Genomic DNA, 15,861 nt, shown 5'->3' with positions numbered 1-15,861 from the left:
CATATCCAGAAAAGAAAATAAAAAGTGTAGACATGCATCCATAATCTCCTCGTTTTTATCATGCATGAACAATGAAGCCTTCCACCATAGACATACACTTTAAGCGCATTATTCATGACTCTATTACATAAGGTGATCACTAAATGATTGTTTGGATGGTATCCTCTCTTGGTAGGAATTATTAGTCTAATCTTGATATCCATAAGTATGCCGTCATCCTCATTATTAGGATCTTACGGTAACCGTCATCCTCATTATTAGGATCTTACGGTAAACTGGAAACAGTGCGTGAAGACGAAGAGGTGATCCCAGCAATATAATCTTTGTTTCGAGAGCTGATCTCAAACCACTGGTTATCCGCCTCACACCTTTCATTGCTCAAGCACAGGCATGGATTGGTGATGAGAGTGTTCCCAGGATCAACATCCAAGCACAAAAAGCTTCCATCTGCTTTCTTTGTTGAAAGATGTGGTTTTCCACTCGATGTCACCTCCCATTCAGAATCAGAAGAGCAGACAATTCCAAGCCTTGCAGGCTTCCCGGAATCCACGGCTTGTAAACAGAAATATGTGCCCTTCACCATCAAAAGCTTTTGTGGTGTGTAGGTCCAGCCATCAGATTGGTTGCAAGGACCAAGCTTCAATGGTTCATTTAGAGATTGACGAAGGACGCAGGAATTAGTTGACGGGTGGAAGATTATATTGTTGGGGCGCCTCACTGGAGTCACCAAACCTATAAGATTTCATCATAAAAATGAGAAGAAAAAAAAAATCGATCAGCTAAAAGAACAAACTGCAAACGATTGCGTCACTTGATTGAGAAGATTTCATTATAAAAAAGTAAAATATTTTCTATCATCCAAAACAGCAAAGAATATAAAGCTGCATCACTTGATTGAGATTTGAACAATAGTAATTTACAGTATACCACTTAGAAATTAAGTCCCTCTACTAGGAGAATACTAACCAAAGTTTAAAATAATTAAAGCCAGATCAACCAAATAAATTTTTAAATAGAAGAAGTTTATGTAAAATATTTTGTGTCATCAACATACCCAATTGGGATGCTCGGTAGGGCCAGAATAGACCTCTGGTATTTATGGTACCTCCTAAAATCCTCCACCCATGGGGATTTATCTTTTCCTGTTTAAAGGTTGAGATATGACAAATCCATGCCCATTGATGAGCAAATCAAGTTGCTTTCCTTTCCAAAACTTCAAGCTAAAGAAAAGGGTTGATGAAACAAACTATATCCAAGGCAACTGTTCCTTCCCAAAACTTTAAGCTAAGACAAGGATTGATCAACCATCTCATCAGGCTAATGCACATATTTTGTGAGGGCTCGGTTGGAGTCCTCTGTAACTAAATCTAATGCTGTTATCGTTCTGGCTGTGCATACGCAATTTGTTTGACAACAAAAAGGAAATAGACAGAAGTCTGAAGGAAAGCAACGGTTCCCAAAACCAAATAATTCTTAATAAATAAGAAGAAGATGGATGGTGGAAGCAAAGATCTTTTCATGAGATGGCTTTTTCTTTTTCTTTTTCTTTTTGAATGTAATAATTCGTGGCATCTTTTAATCACCTCAAGGTGCAAAGAGATTTCAGATTGATACTGATACCTTGTCTTTTTTTCTTTTTATTCCTTCTTCTTAGAGGATAGATTGGCTGCCCCATCACTTCATTTCAAAAGCAGACTTATAATGATCAGTTGTCATTAGCTGAATTCTAACCATGGAGCTATCTCTTTTATTAAAACCTAATGATTAAGAGAAAACTCATGTAGTTTTATATTAACAAAAACTAATGGCAGAAGAACTAAGAAGAATGGAGAGGGAAAAGAAGGGGGTTTCTGGAACCTGTTTGCTCCAAGTGGGTGGTGGGTGGCGCAACGGGGAGAGCCGTTGTGAGAGGAGGATTTTGGAGCAAGAATTCTGAGCAAAGGATCATCAGAGGCGGCAGCAACGAGAGCTTCATGTCTGCCTTCTATTTTTTGGGGTACCAGATTTTTTGGGGTACCAGAAGACGCAAATGAAGCGAAGGAACCCCAATCTAGGCAGGCACCAGTGGATTAAAACGAAAGGAGTTGAAAGGAGGGCCTGGCTTGAAAGCTCCACCTTTGACTTTATTATATGAGACAATTTCTTATGAGACAATTTCTTCACGCTTCCTATTGCTTGTATTATAAGTTCATTAACTCGGGGGGTTTATGTTGTCCCTTTTCCAATGCTATGTGAAAGACCAAGATACCATGGATATTAAGGATATGTTTGATCCATAATTGGAATCAAAATATATTAACATAGAAATCAAAATGATCATATTTTTGATGTATTTAATTTGTGATAAGAAATGGAATCAGAATTAAATGTGAATTCAAAGAAAAAGGTACGGATTGGATTTTAGAAGATTGAAGTATTTCTATTTCTTTTTAGAGTTAGAATAAAAATGGGACTCTCTCCGATCAAAATTTCAAGTTATATCTTACACACGAAATAACATTTGATCTTTTTTTTATGGCATAAATCATTAGATTGCATATTACACATCTTTCAAAGCACAACAAAATCTGTACCATGGATGAAGGGAAGAGATTGGATGCTTTGAAAGATGTGCAATGGGTTATCCAATAGTTGATGTCGCAAAAGAAGATCAACCATTTTTTCACACAAAAGATACAATTAGAATTCTTAAATTTAATTATTGAAATGTGAGTCACTCATTTCTATTTTTATTCTAGAGTTCGATACTTTTCGATCAAAGATGCCTAAATGAGGAATTTTTTTCTTCTCTGCTTCCTCTCTCTCTCCATACTTTCGCAAGTAATTATTGCCTCCAATTAGAAGAAAATCAAGTTGGTTTATTTAGGGTCTATGCTAAATAGTTGCCCATCTTTGAGCACCAACGGGGCTGTTTTTTGAAGATTTTTTTTATTATTTTATTATTTCTTATTTCCAAAAGTATCCTCTTTCTTATTTTATTTTCAAAACTATTGTCCATGTTGAAATCGTCGGTTCACAGCCACGTTGGCGCCGATGTGATTTTTTTTTTTGGACGAACTGAGGGGAGGAGGACGGCCGATGGGCGAACGGAGGGGAGGGGAGTGCGGCTGAGGGGCCGAGGGATAGTGTCAAGAGGAGAATAATGTCAGGGGGCAGTGCCGGAGACACGATGGGCACGGGACCGCAGGGGGAGGGGAGCACGAAGCAATGGCGGGCGGTGCGATCATAGGAAGGGAGGCACAGAGGGGTGGCGGTGGCACCGCATGGGTTGGCCGCTGGCAGAGGAAGATCGGCCCAAGGGGTGGGAGGAGGGAAAGGGAGAAACGAAGGAAAAAAAAAGATAGAAAAAAGAAAAAAAAAGATAAATATAAATTATAAATAATTTTGAAAAAATATTGAAAAAAATTATTTTTTAAAAAAAATATTTTTTAAAAAATATTTTTTAAAATTAATCATTTATTATTAATTGAAATCGTCATTTGAGCGTGCAGTTTCACTGAAATCGCCAGTTGGGCCGACGATTTCAATGAAATCGCCATTTGGACCGGTGATTTTAGTGAAATCACCATTTGGGCCAACAATTTTAGTAATAATATTTTTAAAATAAAATATTATTTCTAAAAAATTTATTGTAAAAATTTATTTTTAATTTATTTTTAATTTATTTTTAATTTATTTTTAATTTTTTAAAAAATTATTTATTAAAATTAATAATTTATTATTATTTAAAAATTTATTTTAAACTCCCGCGGCTCTGTACCGAACATCCATAACTCCCCCTCCGATGTCACCCGTGGCTCCTCCAAGCCTATCCATGTGTTTTTCAAAATTATTTTTTAAAAATAATATTTTTTAAAATAATTTATTATTTTTTAAAAATAATAAATAAATTATTATTTTTTAATAATAATTTTTAAAATAATAATAAAATATTTTATTATTGTGTCAAAGTACAGCAACAACCACGATTCCGAATCAATTTTTTGATCTGTGTTGCAGCTATAGCAGGCTCGGACTCATAGACTGATGTGCTTGCTATATTTTTTTTTAATTATCTTTTAAAAGAAATCATCCACTCGTGTCGCCACCTTCACCCATCCTCCGATCCCTCGCACCCCACCCCCACAGCGCCCTGCACTGCCCCCTAGTCACCCGCACCACCATCCTCATCCACCCGCACCGCCCGTCCAAATGGTGATTTCACTGAAATCGCTGGCCCATGATGAGTCTGAGTCTGCTACAGCTGCAACACAAATCAAAAAGCTGATTAGGAACCGTGGTTGCCGTTGTACCTTGGCACAGTAATAAAATATTTTTATTTTTTTTATTTTTAAGTATTTTTTAAAATTATTTTTAAATATTTTTTGAAATTATTTTTAAGTATTTTTATTTCTTAAAAAATATTAATAAATGAATAAATAAATAAAATATTTAAAAAATATTTAAAAATAAATTTTTATTTACAATAAAAAATAGATTTTTAAAATATTTATCGAGTAAAAAAAAGAGGATCACTCTATGATAGGGCGACTATATGAGTTGCCTTGTGATAGGGCGACTATATGATAGAGCGACTCTATTTGGGATTGAATTTTTTTCTAAGTGACGGAAAGGGAATGGGGGTCGGGCATGAAATCGTGGGACCAAGTAGCGATTTCACTAAAATCATCGATCCAAATGGCGATTTCAGTGAAATCGCTGGCCCAAATGGCAGGGCCAGCACAAGGGGGTGTCGGCATAGGGGGTAGGGTGTGTGGAGCCGGAGATGCGACGAATGGGGTGCCGCGAGAGATAGAGTATGTAAAGTAGCCAAGAGTGGGACAGAGAAGGATTGTGATTTACAATTGATGATGGACGCTTTTATCATTGGTGAAGAGTCGATGCCACATAAGGGAGGCATGAGTATTTACCAGGCACTTCAGTACATGAATCTAAGTCTGCTGCAGTTGCAACATAGATCAGATGGAGACGTGATGGGTGGGGTGCCGGGGGATGGTGCGCAGAGCAACTGAGGGTATGGGTGGTGTGGTGTGCAAGTGAAGGAGAAAAAAAAATATTATTATTATTATTATTATTAAATATTAAATAATAATAATAAATTATTAAAAAATTTTAAATATGTCGATCTGTGGGGGGAAGGAGGTGGGGTTTGGGGGCCAACGTGCAGGGGCAGGGGGTGCGCGGAGCAGTGGCCGGCATGTAGGGGCCGAGGGGGTGCACAGAGGAGAAGAAAGAAACCCCAAAAAAAATAAAAATAAAATAATTTTAGAAAATAATAATAATAAAATATTAATTTTTAAAAATAATTCAATATTATTTTTAAAGTAATATTTGATTAGTATTTTCACTAAAATTATCGACCCGATTTCAATAATAAAAAATATTTTTATTAATAAAATAATAATATATTTTTATTAATAAATAATAATATTTAATTATTAATTAAATAATAATAATTTATTATTAATAAAATAATAATAATTTATTATTAATCAAGTAACAATAATTTATTATTCATAAAATAATAATAAAAATATTTTATTATTTATTTATTTTTTTTTTCTTCTGTTTCTTCCTCTCACCCCTTCGTCCGACCTCCCTCCGTCGGCAATCGATCCACACCCATCCCCTCCAGTGCACCACCTGTCATCCTATCCCATCGCCATCCTTCGCACCGGTCATGAGCCAGACATCCATTGCGGCCCCATCTTACCACCGTTCGTGCCACACCCGTTGTTCACCTCGGTCTCCACGTGACCACCACTTCTCCTCCCCTCTCTCTCGGGTCACGACGGCTATTCATGCAAACACAAACCCCTCCCATCCTCAGCCCTCCGTTTGTCCAAAAAAAGAAAAAAAGTGGAGAACACGTCACCGGCAAGTCGGCCGTGCTGGTTCAACCGGCGGATTTAGTGTAGGCGATAATTTTGAAAAATAAGACGGGAGGATGTACTTTTGAAAAGAAGAAATAAAAAATAATAAAAAAAAACTGTTTGCTGGTGCTCTTTTTTATTTAATGTTCTAGGATTATATTTTTCTTTTAGCGTGTGTACTTGTTTGTAGGACATTTAGCAAGTACATAGAGAAGAAACTTAAGATGAAGAAAAGAAAGGAATCCATGGAATCCATCATCATAAATCAATAGCTCATAATTGTTAGTATTTACAACCCTTTTCAAGCTATGTAAATTGACTCTCATTAATACAAATCCTAAACTTTTTAATGTAAATCATAGGCCAAAACAAAGAGCTTCAAATATTCATCAGTTTCAGAAATTTGGAAAAAAAATTCACTATATTATTTTTCTCAGTGTACTTGTAATGTAAATATAAGGATCCACAACCTCACTAAAATGACATATATTGTACAAGAATCTATGCCAACATGTGTTAATCCCCACGCCATTATGGAATGATCTGGATATTTGAAGAGGACCAAGAGAAATTATTAACTTCTAACTAATCCTATTGGTGAGGTTTTGGATCGTTGTTAGACCTGATCATGCTCATGGCTTGACCTCACCTTAAAAAATTAATTAAAATATATTATTTGATTTTTTGGTCCTTTATAAATACTCAGTATCTCCAACACATAATCGATGTGAGACTAAATGCACACTAGTACAGATGCTTATATATACATCTAGTTTAAGCTTTGATACACTTATCAGATTAAGGATCTAAATTTAATCACAAATCTAATTAAATTAAATTACAAATATTACGATTGATCCATTCTTCATCCCAAAAAGGTTTTATTATAGTATTCCCTAGTCTACATATACCGTAGGCCAAATTTGCTTTGATATCATTTTAATTATCTTGCTCTTGATCTGGAATCCCAAGTTAAAGATGTGGCAACTATTGTATACTCATAATGCTTAACCCCATAAGTATGCAAGGCATCCATCATAATATCTTAATAGAATAAATAAGGTAATTAAGTAAAATCACAGTAACTAAAATTTCAAATTTAATTATCGAGAAGTTTAAAACAAACAAGAATCTTCAAGAATTTTATTCATAAGAGCCGATCTAACGTCAACTATTCTCCAAATGCTAAATCAAAGAAAGAAATCCATAAAAATGCTTCTAAGATTTAAACCAAAAAAACAAATACTAATTCTAGACTAAATTGAGTATTTTGCTCTCATATCTAGTCATGCTTCCATAATAGCACCCCCTTCGCAACTAGTTCTTTAGATCTATAAAGAAAAAAGAGATCAAATAGCGAGCTCAACAACCTACTATGTAAAGAATATCCCGATCAGATAATGCAAGCACTAATTTAAATAAGTTTTCGTGCCAATGCTAAGCATATAAATATAATCATTATATTTTAATAAGATAAAAATATCCAAAATTTCTCTGGTATTCATTTTCATATTGTAAGAACAACTTACAATATCATGTATTAACTTAATAGCTTATTAACTATGATCATATTTATACTTTATAGCTGGATTAAAAACCATATTTGTACTTTACGGAGTGGGCTCGAATACTACAGTTATACTTTGTATACTGGATCGAAATACCATATTTATATCTTACAAGATAGTAGGATAAAATACTATATTTATACCCCACTGAATGGGCTAGAGTATCATATTTATATCCTATGGAGTAGGCCAGAATACTATATTTATATCATATGACAAAGTTGGAATAATGAATATTGGAATAGCTAAAGTATACTTTATTGCATCCTTTGCTTGAAAAATGAACATACATTTGAATATTTATACTTGTTTTAAAGAAAATTAAAGTTGTTTTTAGTCCGACAAATCTGAATAAATTATTTTATTTCATGTATTCTTTCATTTTAAATGTCATTCTATTTTCACAAATATCACTCTCAATTTTTTTAGGTTAGAAACTTAGAATAAATTCGAATTATTACAAATATTATTTAGTTAGATAAGCTGAGACAAATGAATAAATGCGAACCGACCACCTTAATCAACACTTAGTTGGGATTTCTTTTGCAAACCAAACCTAACCCAATCCTTGGTGGGTTCCCTAAAGAAGAAGCTAGGGTTTTATTGAACAGCACGTGCATCCATGCGTGCCTATGCTAGCACTAGCACAAAAAAATGGGGAAGATATTATCATGGCTAGAAATATCCCCCTCTAAGCCCCCGTCCGTCCATCTTTTGGGCCGTCCGCCCTCACCAAAGGACCTAAAACCCCTCTTCTCCTCCTCCTTATCCCCTCCGTCTCTCTCTCTCTCTCTCTCGCCATGACCGCAGCTCCCGCCTTCAAGCCCTTATCCATGGTGGAGGGCTGCCTCCCCTCCCTTTCCACCCAGTTCTCCTCCAAACCCTCCCACCCCTTCCTCCCCATCCCTCCCAAACCCCTCCGTCTCCTGCACCTGTCCTTCTCCTCCTCCTCCTCCTCCCCTTCTTCCCTTCCCCCATTCCTTTCCACCCAAAAAAAGCTTTCTTTGATCCCCCTCGTGGCCCAGACCTCCGACTGGGCCCAGCAGGAGGAGGAGAACGAGGTCAAGAGCCAAGATGTCGTCTTGGAAGGCGAGGAGGAGCCGGAGCAGCTGGAGGGGGAGGGGCCCGAAGCTGGGTTCTCGGATTGGGAGGAAGAGGAGGGTGGTGGAGTCGTCGTCAACGAGGGAGAACCTGAAGGGGACGATGGGTACGTAGAGGAGGAGGGTAGAGAGGAACCCTACGCCGAGCCGCCCGAGGAGGCCAAGCTCTTTGTTGGGAATCTCCCTTATGATATCGACAGCGAGAAGCTCGCCCACCTTTTCGACCAGGCTGGTGTTGTCGAAGTCGCCGAGGTAAATGCCTGACGGAAAAAAAAAAAAAAATGAAACTTGTGCTAAGGCAGTTGTTTTTCCTTGTCATTATCATTGTTCCTATGATGATTCTTTTCTGTTCGTGTAATCAAATTGGCATTTTTTGAAATGAGCTTTTGCTTGTCAACTTTGCTTGTTCGTTGGATGATTTCGTCCTATTAGTGTATTTTTCAGGGATTTGTGAGGTTTGTTTTATTTTGGTATGAGAGATTCTATGTTTAGTATGAGAATTATCAGGAATAGATGTTTATTCTTTTACTAGGAAATCTTGTGAGTAAAGTATATCAGGATCTGTTTCTTGCGGTGTCAATAAAGATCTTTTCCTGAACCTATTGTTGCATTAGGAACAGAGAAGAAAAGATTCAGGGGGGTTCTAATGCATGTTGTGAACATTATGGGTTTTTGATTCTTGGGTTTTCTTGTTTGGTCGACTATTTTGTTGGAATGGATGATGCAACCTAGCGCTTTAAGACTGTTCTGTAATTTGTTGCTGTATTTGTAGGTCATATATAACAGGGAGACAGATCAGAGTCGTGGGTTTGGGTTTGTCACTTTTAGCACTGTTGAAGAAGCTGAGAAAGCTGTGGAAATGTTCCATCGTTATGTAAGTTTTTCTTTTCCATCTTTTTTCAGTGTCATATAATAGGATGTGCACAATGTGCAATACAGAATAGAATATTGATGTGTTCTATTTCCTCATCAGAATACGCGGAATAATATGTTTGCATGATTTTGATCAGGTGCTAGATAAGAATGTTCTACATGGTGAACTGCCAAGAATGACCTTATTTTTCTTTCAGAATTCATATCTTATTGATTAGTTGCTTTACATTGCGCCAGAGATACTAGGTTTTCCTTGATATCGATAATTTTAGAACAATAAGAATTGAATTTTGGGAGATAATGCCTTCATCATTCCATTTGAATGCCAAAAGATATTCTTCATCTGCACCTTTTATACCGTGCCATGCCTTACAGATGCTGCAACATTTTGTTGTATTCATGTTATATTTATCCAATAAATGCAGAAACTAACTCATAGTTGCATTGCTTGTTTTTCTTTTGGAAGCTTCTCAGTATTGGGGATGCTTTCATGTGACATATTTATCTCATGCCATCACTTAGCCTGTACGTGATAATAATTTTTTAATTAGCGGTTCCTTGTTTGTTTATCATGTGGGCCCTGACTGATGTTATAACTGTTGACACAATGATTTTTGGAGTTTGCTGTTTGTTAGAAGTAAGACATCACCATCAGAAAATTGTTTATACCATTTATGTGGTTGTTGAAACTGTTCCTTGAACATGCTTTGGCTGCACAACTTGTAGTTGTGGTGGAAGTTCAATAACTTCTCAAGTTGGAGAATAATTTCTGTGGTGTCAAAATCAGCTAATTCCATTATTCATACAAAAACCAGCTAATGTATCATTGGCGGGGCCATCTAAATTTTTGATGACTAGTTGGCTAGAGGAAGCAATATCTCAGGAAACAATAAAAGAAACAGAGTGGAACATACCTTTTAGTAGTGATGTGTCGAGAAATAGTTCATGAAAGCATGGAGTTGGCACTATGTTCCTAGCTGATCCAATCAATGACCTTCGTCTGCTACTTATTTTCAGCTTCTAGATTTCTATTGACCACTACAGCCTGGTAGCAACAGCTTATTGAATTTTCTGTGATTTTGATTGAAGTTCCTCATTTAAGAGCTTCCCCTTGTTCCCTTTCATACCCGGTAAAGAAAATGGAAGCTTCGAAACCCATCATTTAAGCATACCAAGTGTGTGAAGAATGGAACAATCAATTCAATTTTGAAGCTTCAGTTGTGAGGAGTGAAATCTAGATAAGAAAATTTCCAAAAAAGTTACAAATGAAGTAACTATGCTATTGTCCTATTTCCATTTATGGGTTTCAACTTTCAAGTACATGAATGCCCTCCAGTTTTATTAATGTTTTCTGTAGTGTAGATGGTACCAATTTACATACATATTCTCTTTTGGAAGAACAATGGGGAGCAATTCTGAAATTTACTGGCACCATCCAGGTTCAATCAGTTGGCATTTTGATGTTTATTATTTCTGGCAAATGACAGGAGTTCATTATATGAGTGGTGTCTGAATTGTGTTCACTTCTCCAATTTCTTGTGTTCAATTAGCTTTGGAACCTGACCGGATGGGAGATCCGTGCGGATCGGATGATGGAGGAACTGACTGGATTTGAATCCAAAACCAAAAAACAACTGGATATATATTTTCTCATTCTTTGCTAACTATCAAAACTGATTAGAACTTTTGATAAAGTTATGTATTTTCAGTGCAAATCTCAACTATTTTGAAATTAGAACAATCAAATGAGAATCCTCTTAGTTGCAAATAAATTGTAAAGGAAGAAATGAAATCAAAAGTTTATTTCATCAAAACAAAGCAACTAGAAAATTGAAATTTTCCTTTCTTTTATTTTAAAAGACAATAATATTGAAATCTTAAATAATGGATAGCAGATGATGAAGATGATATGATGTCATTGTTGTCTTATCTCATCATTTTCATGGTCTCATGTCTGTGAGGGGATAAGCAATGGCAAGTGACGACCTGAGGGATGAACTTTATACAGTGCTTTGGAGTATTTGAGTTTTTAGAAGGCATGAGGGGCTAATTTTTAGGGTTTGAGAAATGGTGAAAGGGGTGTGTGTGTTGGGGGGGGGGGGTTGGCAAAGAAGAATCTTTCTTTTTCCATGCTCCCAGTGTGAATCATTCTTCTAAGGAATGTTTGGTGAATGGATTTTAGATGCCTTACCATATAAAATAGAAAGCCCGGTTTTGAATTAGAAAGAGAAATCTTATCAAGATTTTTGTTTGACATATCAAACAAAAGTTGGTTATATTAATTTAGGCCCTTAAGCATCAGATTTTTGTTTGACGCTATATCTGATGCTAAATTTTATAGACATATTGGTTTATCTAATGGTTAGCCTATTTTACAAGCCCATGATTGTATTATTGCATTTAGAGTCTTCAGCAAATCTCTTCAAATATGACTTCTAGTATTTATATTTTTAAAAAATTCTTTTGCTGCCTTTACTTTGTTTAGGTCATGTTGTATGCTTCTAGATTGTTGTAAAAACAGCTTTCTAGAAAAATATCATTATATATTTTTCCCCTATATTTTTTTCATCCATATCTTGCTTTTTCTGCTGACCTTGTTTAGCTCTGATCTTAGGTTTTGAAGAATTATATATTATATTAGAAAACTAAACAACTGACAATATGTTTCTCTAAAATGGACTATAACTAAGACACACCCCAATGCATGTACATGCAAAAAAAGGCAACATTACTTAACTGAATAATTTTGTTTGAGACCATTATTCTGGATAAAGATTCATATCTGTTTCATCCTGTGCGAGCTAAAAATGCTACATCCTTTTCCAGCATTCCATTTTGGCTTTTGGGGCCCTGCAAACCAAAATCGTTCAGGCTAGATGTTCAGTTTGGGATGAAACATAAAATGTTTTTTTTTTTATGTTTTCTAACACATTTCATGGCATGGTCATGATTTTCTCATATATCTATCTCTCTATCTATCTGTCTATCTATATTATTTCTGATGCTGCTGTTAGTTGACTTGCGCCTGCTTGTTTTTGTATGTATTAATCAGGATTAAAAAAAAAAAAAAAACAATTGAGGGAAATGAGTGTATAGTCCCCATCTATCTATCTATATTATTTCTGTTGCTGCTGTTATATCTATATTTCTGTTGCTGCTGTTATATTCATATTATTTCTGATGCTGCTGTTATCTGTTGACTTGCATCTGCTTGTTTTTGTATGTATTAATCAGGATTAAAAAAAAAACTATTGAGGGAAATGAGTGTATAGTCCCCAGAGGATACTAAATTACAGTATTTTGTCGAAGCTTATACTTTGCTAATTTGTTGAAGCAGGAACTAAATGACAGATTGCTGACTGTAAACAAGGCAGCTCCTAGAGGCACTCGTGTTGAGAGAGCTCCCCGAGAGTTTCAACCTTCTTTGAGGATCTATGTTGGCAATCTGCCATGGCAAGTGGATGATGCTCGCTTGGAACAAGTGTTTAGCGAACATGGTAAAGTAGTGGATGCAAGGGTCATATATGACAGAGAGACTGGTCGTTCCCGTGGCTTTGGTTTTGTGACAATGTCATCCCAGAATGAAGTAGATGATGCAATTGCTGCTCTTGATGGCCAGGTCAGTCCACCCGTACTGGCTTACATATAGAAGTATGTAGTATCTTAGTAAACCATGGCACTAATTACCACTACTCTGATATTCAAAAGCTTAAACTAGCTCTCGGTGAAGAAAATTAAATTCTTGTACCCACCTAAACAGATGCTTCCAGACTACAAAATTATGAAACATGCTTTTCTTGTTATATGAACAGGATACCATGTCATATTAGGGCTGTTTTTCCTATAGAAAATTTACTCCACAGACAAATAATATATTTTCATATGTTACAAATTTTGGCAACAAATTACAGTCATAAATATATATTTTATCAGCTAAAAATGTTGGTCTAACGGTTTTTTCAGTTTTAGCAATTGCTTTTGGCTATCGGACGAAAATTCTAAATGGCAATGAGTTACATGTTAGATGTATCTTTAAATGGGCAAATTTTACTTGCTAACATGCTGCCATGTGCGCCGTTGGTGTTAACAGAATTTGGATGGTCGGGCACTAAGGGTGAATGTTGCTGAAGAGAGGCCACGACGCGGCTCATTTTGATATTGGAGAAGCAACTGAGAGTTTCTGAATTCTTGGAAGTCACAATGAGTGTTTTTATTAAGCATTTTAGTATTATTGTTATTATTTTTTTGTAGTTTGTGCTGTAGAGGAATTTTTGCATGCTTTTTATTTATCAGGACTTTTGGGTCTTCAGTGCTTCATTCATGTTGATGATGCTGTAATACACCATCTCCGTCCCATGTTGATCAATCCTTTTTGACAAAGTTCTTGCTTGGAAGCTATAAGATACAAGTTGGAGACTCAAAAATTTCTCAATTGAGTGGTTCCGCTGTTTACTTATTTTTGAGATGCTGCATGCTAGTATTAACTTTGTATGCCTTTTCTCAAAACAATCTTTTACTTAAAAAAATAATAATTTTAGCCAAACAGACGAACGAACGGTGCTACAATTCATGTACCCATATCTTATGTGCTACATTATGAGCAGCGCTAACCAAAGTAATAATACATCTTGTTTTTTTAATTATTGCTTTTCATAATTAGATTGAGTAATGAGAATATGAGAAACTCTTTGTGCACCATGGGCAGTGTAGAAATTCAATGTGGAGCACATTGCTTTATCTAATTGGTTTATGTAGTTGTCATTTTTTAATTTGTATTTAATATTTGTAAGTTGATTTTTTTGTTTAAAAATTTTATGTGATAAAAATATTTTTATCTTTTAAAAAAAATTATGACATCCTATCGCATATTATGTCTTAGGATGTCATAATATAATTTCGGATATCATAATATATTAGAAATATTTTTGTCTAATCATTTTTCAATGTGCATTTAATGTTTGTAAGTTGTTTTTTTCGTTTGAAAATTTTGAATGACGAAAATATTTCTGTTCTTTCAAAAAAATTATGACATCCTGTGCATATTATGATATTACGTGTTATATTATGATATTTTATGGATAAAAATTATAAATTTTAGGGTGCAGCATATCATAATATGGATATAGGATATTATAATTTTTTTAAAGAATAAGATATTTTCATCGTATAAATTTTTAAACGAAAAAAATCGATCTATAGATATTAAATACACATTGAAAAATGGTGACTACATGAATCAATCGAACAAGACGATGCATTCTACGTCGGATTTTTTACGTCGTTCGTGGTGCACAAAAAATTTTTCATGAAAATAATATTATATCTCATTTTGGTCCCTATTTTTTTTTTTTTTTTTTAGAGAAAAAAAATGAAGTGGGGTGGATGGGAAGGCTCTCAAGGAAGCCATTAAATAGAGAGAGAGAGAAGAGAGAGAGAGAGAGGATTCAGTGGCAGGAACGGTGGTGGTTAAAAAATGAAAACTGCTTTTAATTGGTTGAATCACTGCAGAGATCATTGAAAACTGGTTTCGGCTAGTTTTCTGGCAAGCGAGCTGAATGATCCCAACAAGACCAAAGCACCTTTGAAAGTACAATATGCCCTCAAAACAAACTTGTTGGAGAATGTCATTTCGGATTTTGGTTGGAATTGATTGTAATTGGCCATCTTAATACTTGGTTTGTGATTAAAATTAAAATAGATTGGAATAGAAATAAAATGATCAAATTTTTTGAAATGTTCGATTTATGATGAGAATTAAAATGAGAATCAAAATTTGAACCATAAAAAAAATATGTATTAAATTTTAAATAGATTGAATCATTTTCATTCTATCTCCAATTCAGAATTGAAATAAAATTTCTTCCAACCAAGCAACAGGACCAAAAGTTACTTATTTCGATTCTCAATTCTATCCCACCAAACATCCCTTGAAAGTTCACGCTGGCCAAGCTGCTGAATAATTAATTGCCTTATTTGGCCACTTCAACATTGACCAAATGTGCACCATATTTTCTCAGACAGAGATCACAACAGCAAACACACCCTTCTACTTTTTGTGGCTAGGGTTAAATTACAGAATGGCGTGCAATCGAGTACAGTTTCAGCTGCACCGAACAATTTACTTATACAAAAAAAAAAGAAAAAAAAAAGCCAATTAGAGTGATCTACTGATATTTAGTCCGATCTTATTCTATCCGTTCATGTTTTATTTTTTTTTTTCTTTCCCTCTTTTTTTTTGTATTAATGAAATCCAGGTTGGATTTTCCCTCACACTTCCTCAAAAAAAAAAAAAAAGGTTACAATGTCTAGAAAGAAAATTCTTTGTGCACCATAAATGATGTAGAAAATCTAACATGAAATATACCACTTTATATGATTGATCTATATAACTACAGCTTTTCAATACGCATTTAATATTTACTTTTTTATTTTTTTATTTAAAAATTT

At 35.0% G+C, this 15,861-nt stretch overlaps 2 protein-coding genes across 2 annotated transcripts; one reads left to right on the top strand and one right to left on the bottom strand.

Annotated features, from left to right (window-relative positions):
• Positions 1-29: 29 nt before the first annotated feature.
• LOC105052971 (uncharacterized) lies at positions 30-2,060 on the bottom strand. Its single transcript, XM_010933961.4, has 2 exons — positions 1,858-2,060; positions 30-732 (listed from the first exon to the last, which is right to left on the bottom strand). The coding sequence occupies exons 1-2, from the start codon at positions 1,973-1,975 to the stop codon at positions 266-268; spliced, it is 585 nt and encodes a 194-aa protein (XP_010932263.1). The 5' UTR covers positions 1,976-2,060; the 3' UTR covers positions 30-265.
• Positions 2,061-8,137: 6,077 nt separating this feature from the next.
• LOC105037621 (28 kDa ribonucleoprotein, chloroplastic) lies at positions 8,138-13,846 on the top strand. Its single transcript, XM_073244531.1, has 4 exons — positions 8,138-8,793; positions 9,314-9,415; positions 12,752-13,033; positions 13,505-13,846. Exons 1-4 carry the CDS (start codon positions 8,242-8,244, stop codon positions 13,568-13,570), a joined length of 1,002 nt encoding a protein of 333 aa, XP_073100632.1. The 5' UTR covers positions 8,138-8,241; the 3' UTR covers positions 13,571-13,846.
• The last annotated feature ends 2,015 nt before the right edge of the window (positions 13,847-15,861 follow it).

The sequence above is a fragment of the Elaeis guineensis genome, chromosome 10 (assembly GCF_000442705.2).
Source record: "Elaeis guineensis isolate ETL-2024a chromosome 10, EG11, whole genome shotgun sequence".
NCBI classification, from domain to species: Eukaryota; Viridiplantae; Streptophyta; class Magnoliopsida; order Arecales; family Arecaceae; genus Elaeis; species Elaeis guineensis.
The sequence above is the reverse complement of the archived record's forward strand: the minus strand, read 5'-3'. Positions and strand labels throughout refer to the sequence as shown.

What these genes read in the sequence shown, in the direction of transcription:
- LOC105037621 (XM_073244531.1), top strand. Translation starts at nt 8,242, where the DNA reads ATGACCGCAGCTCCCGCCTTCAAGCCCTTATCCATGGTGGAGGGCTGC. An exon ending in TGGAAATGTTCCATCGTTAT is followed by an intron (nt 9,416 to 12,751) that starts GTAAGTTTTTCT and finishes TTGTTGAAGCAG; the next exon opens with GAACTAAATGACAGATTGCT. An exon ending in TTGCTGCTCTTGATGGCCAG is followed by an intron (nt 13,034 to 13,504) that starts GTCAGTCCACCC and finishes TGGTGTTAACAG; the next exon opens with AATTTGGATGGTCGGGCACT.
- LOC105052971 (XM_010933961.4), bottom strand. Translation starts at nt 1,975, where the DNA reads ATGAAGCTCTCGTTGCTGCCGCCTCTGATGATCCTTTGCTCAGAATTC. An exon ending in CACCCACTTGGAGCAAACAG is followed by an intron (nt 733 to 1,857) that starts GTTCCAGAAACC and finishes GAAATCTTATAG; the next exon opens with GTTTGGTGACTCCAGTGAGG.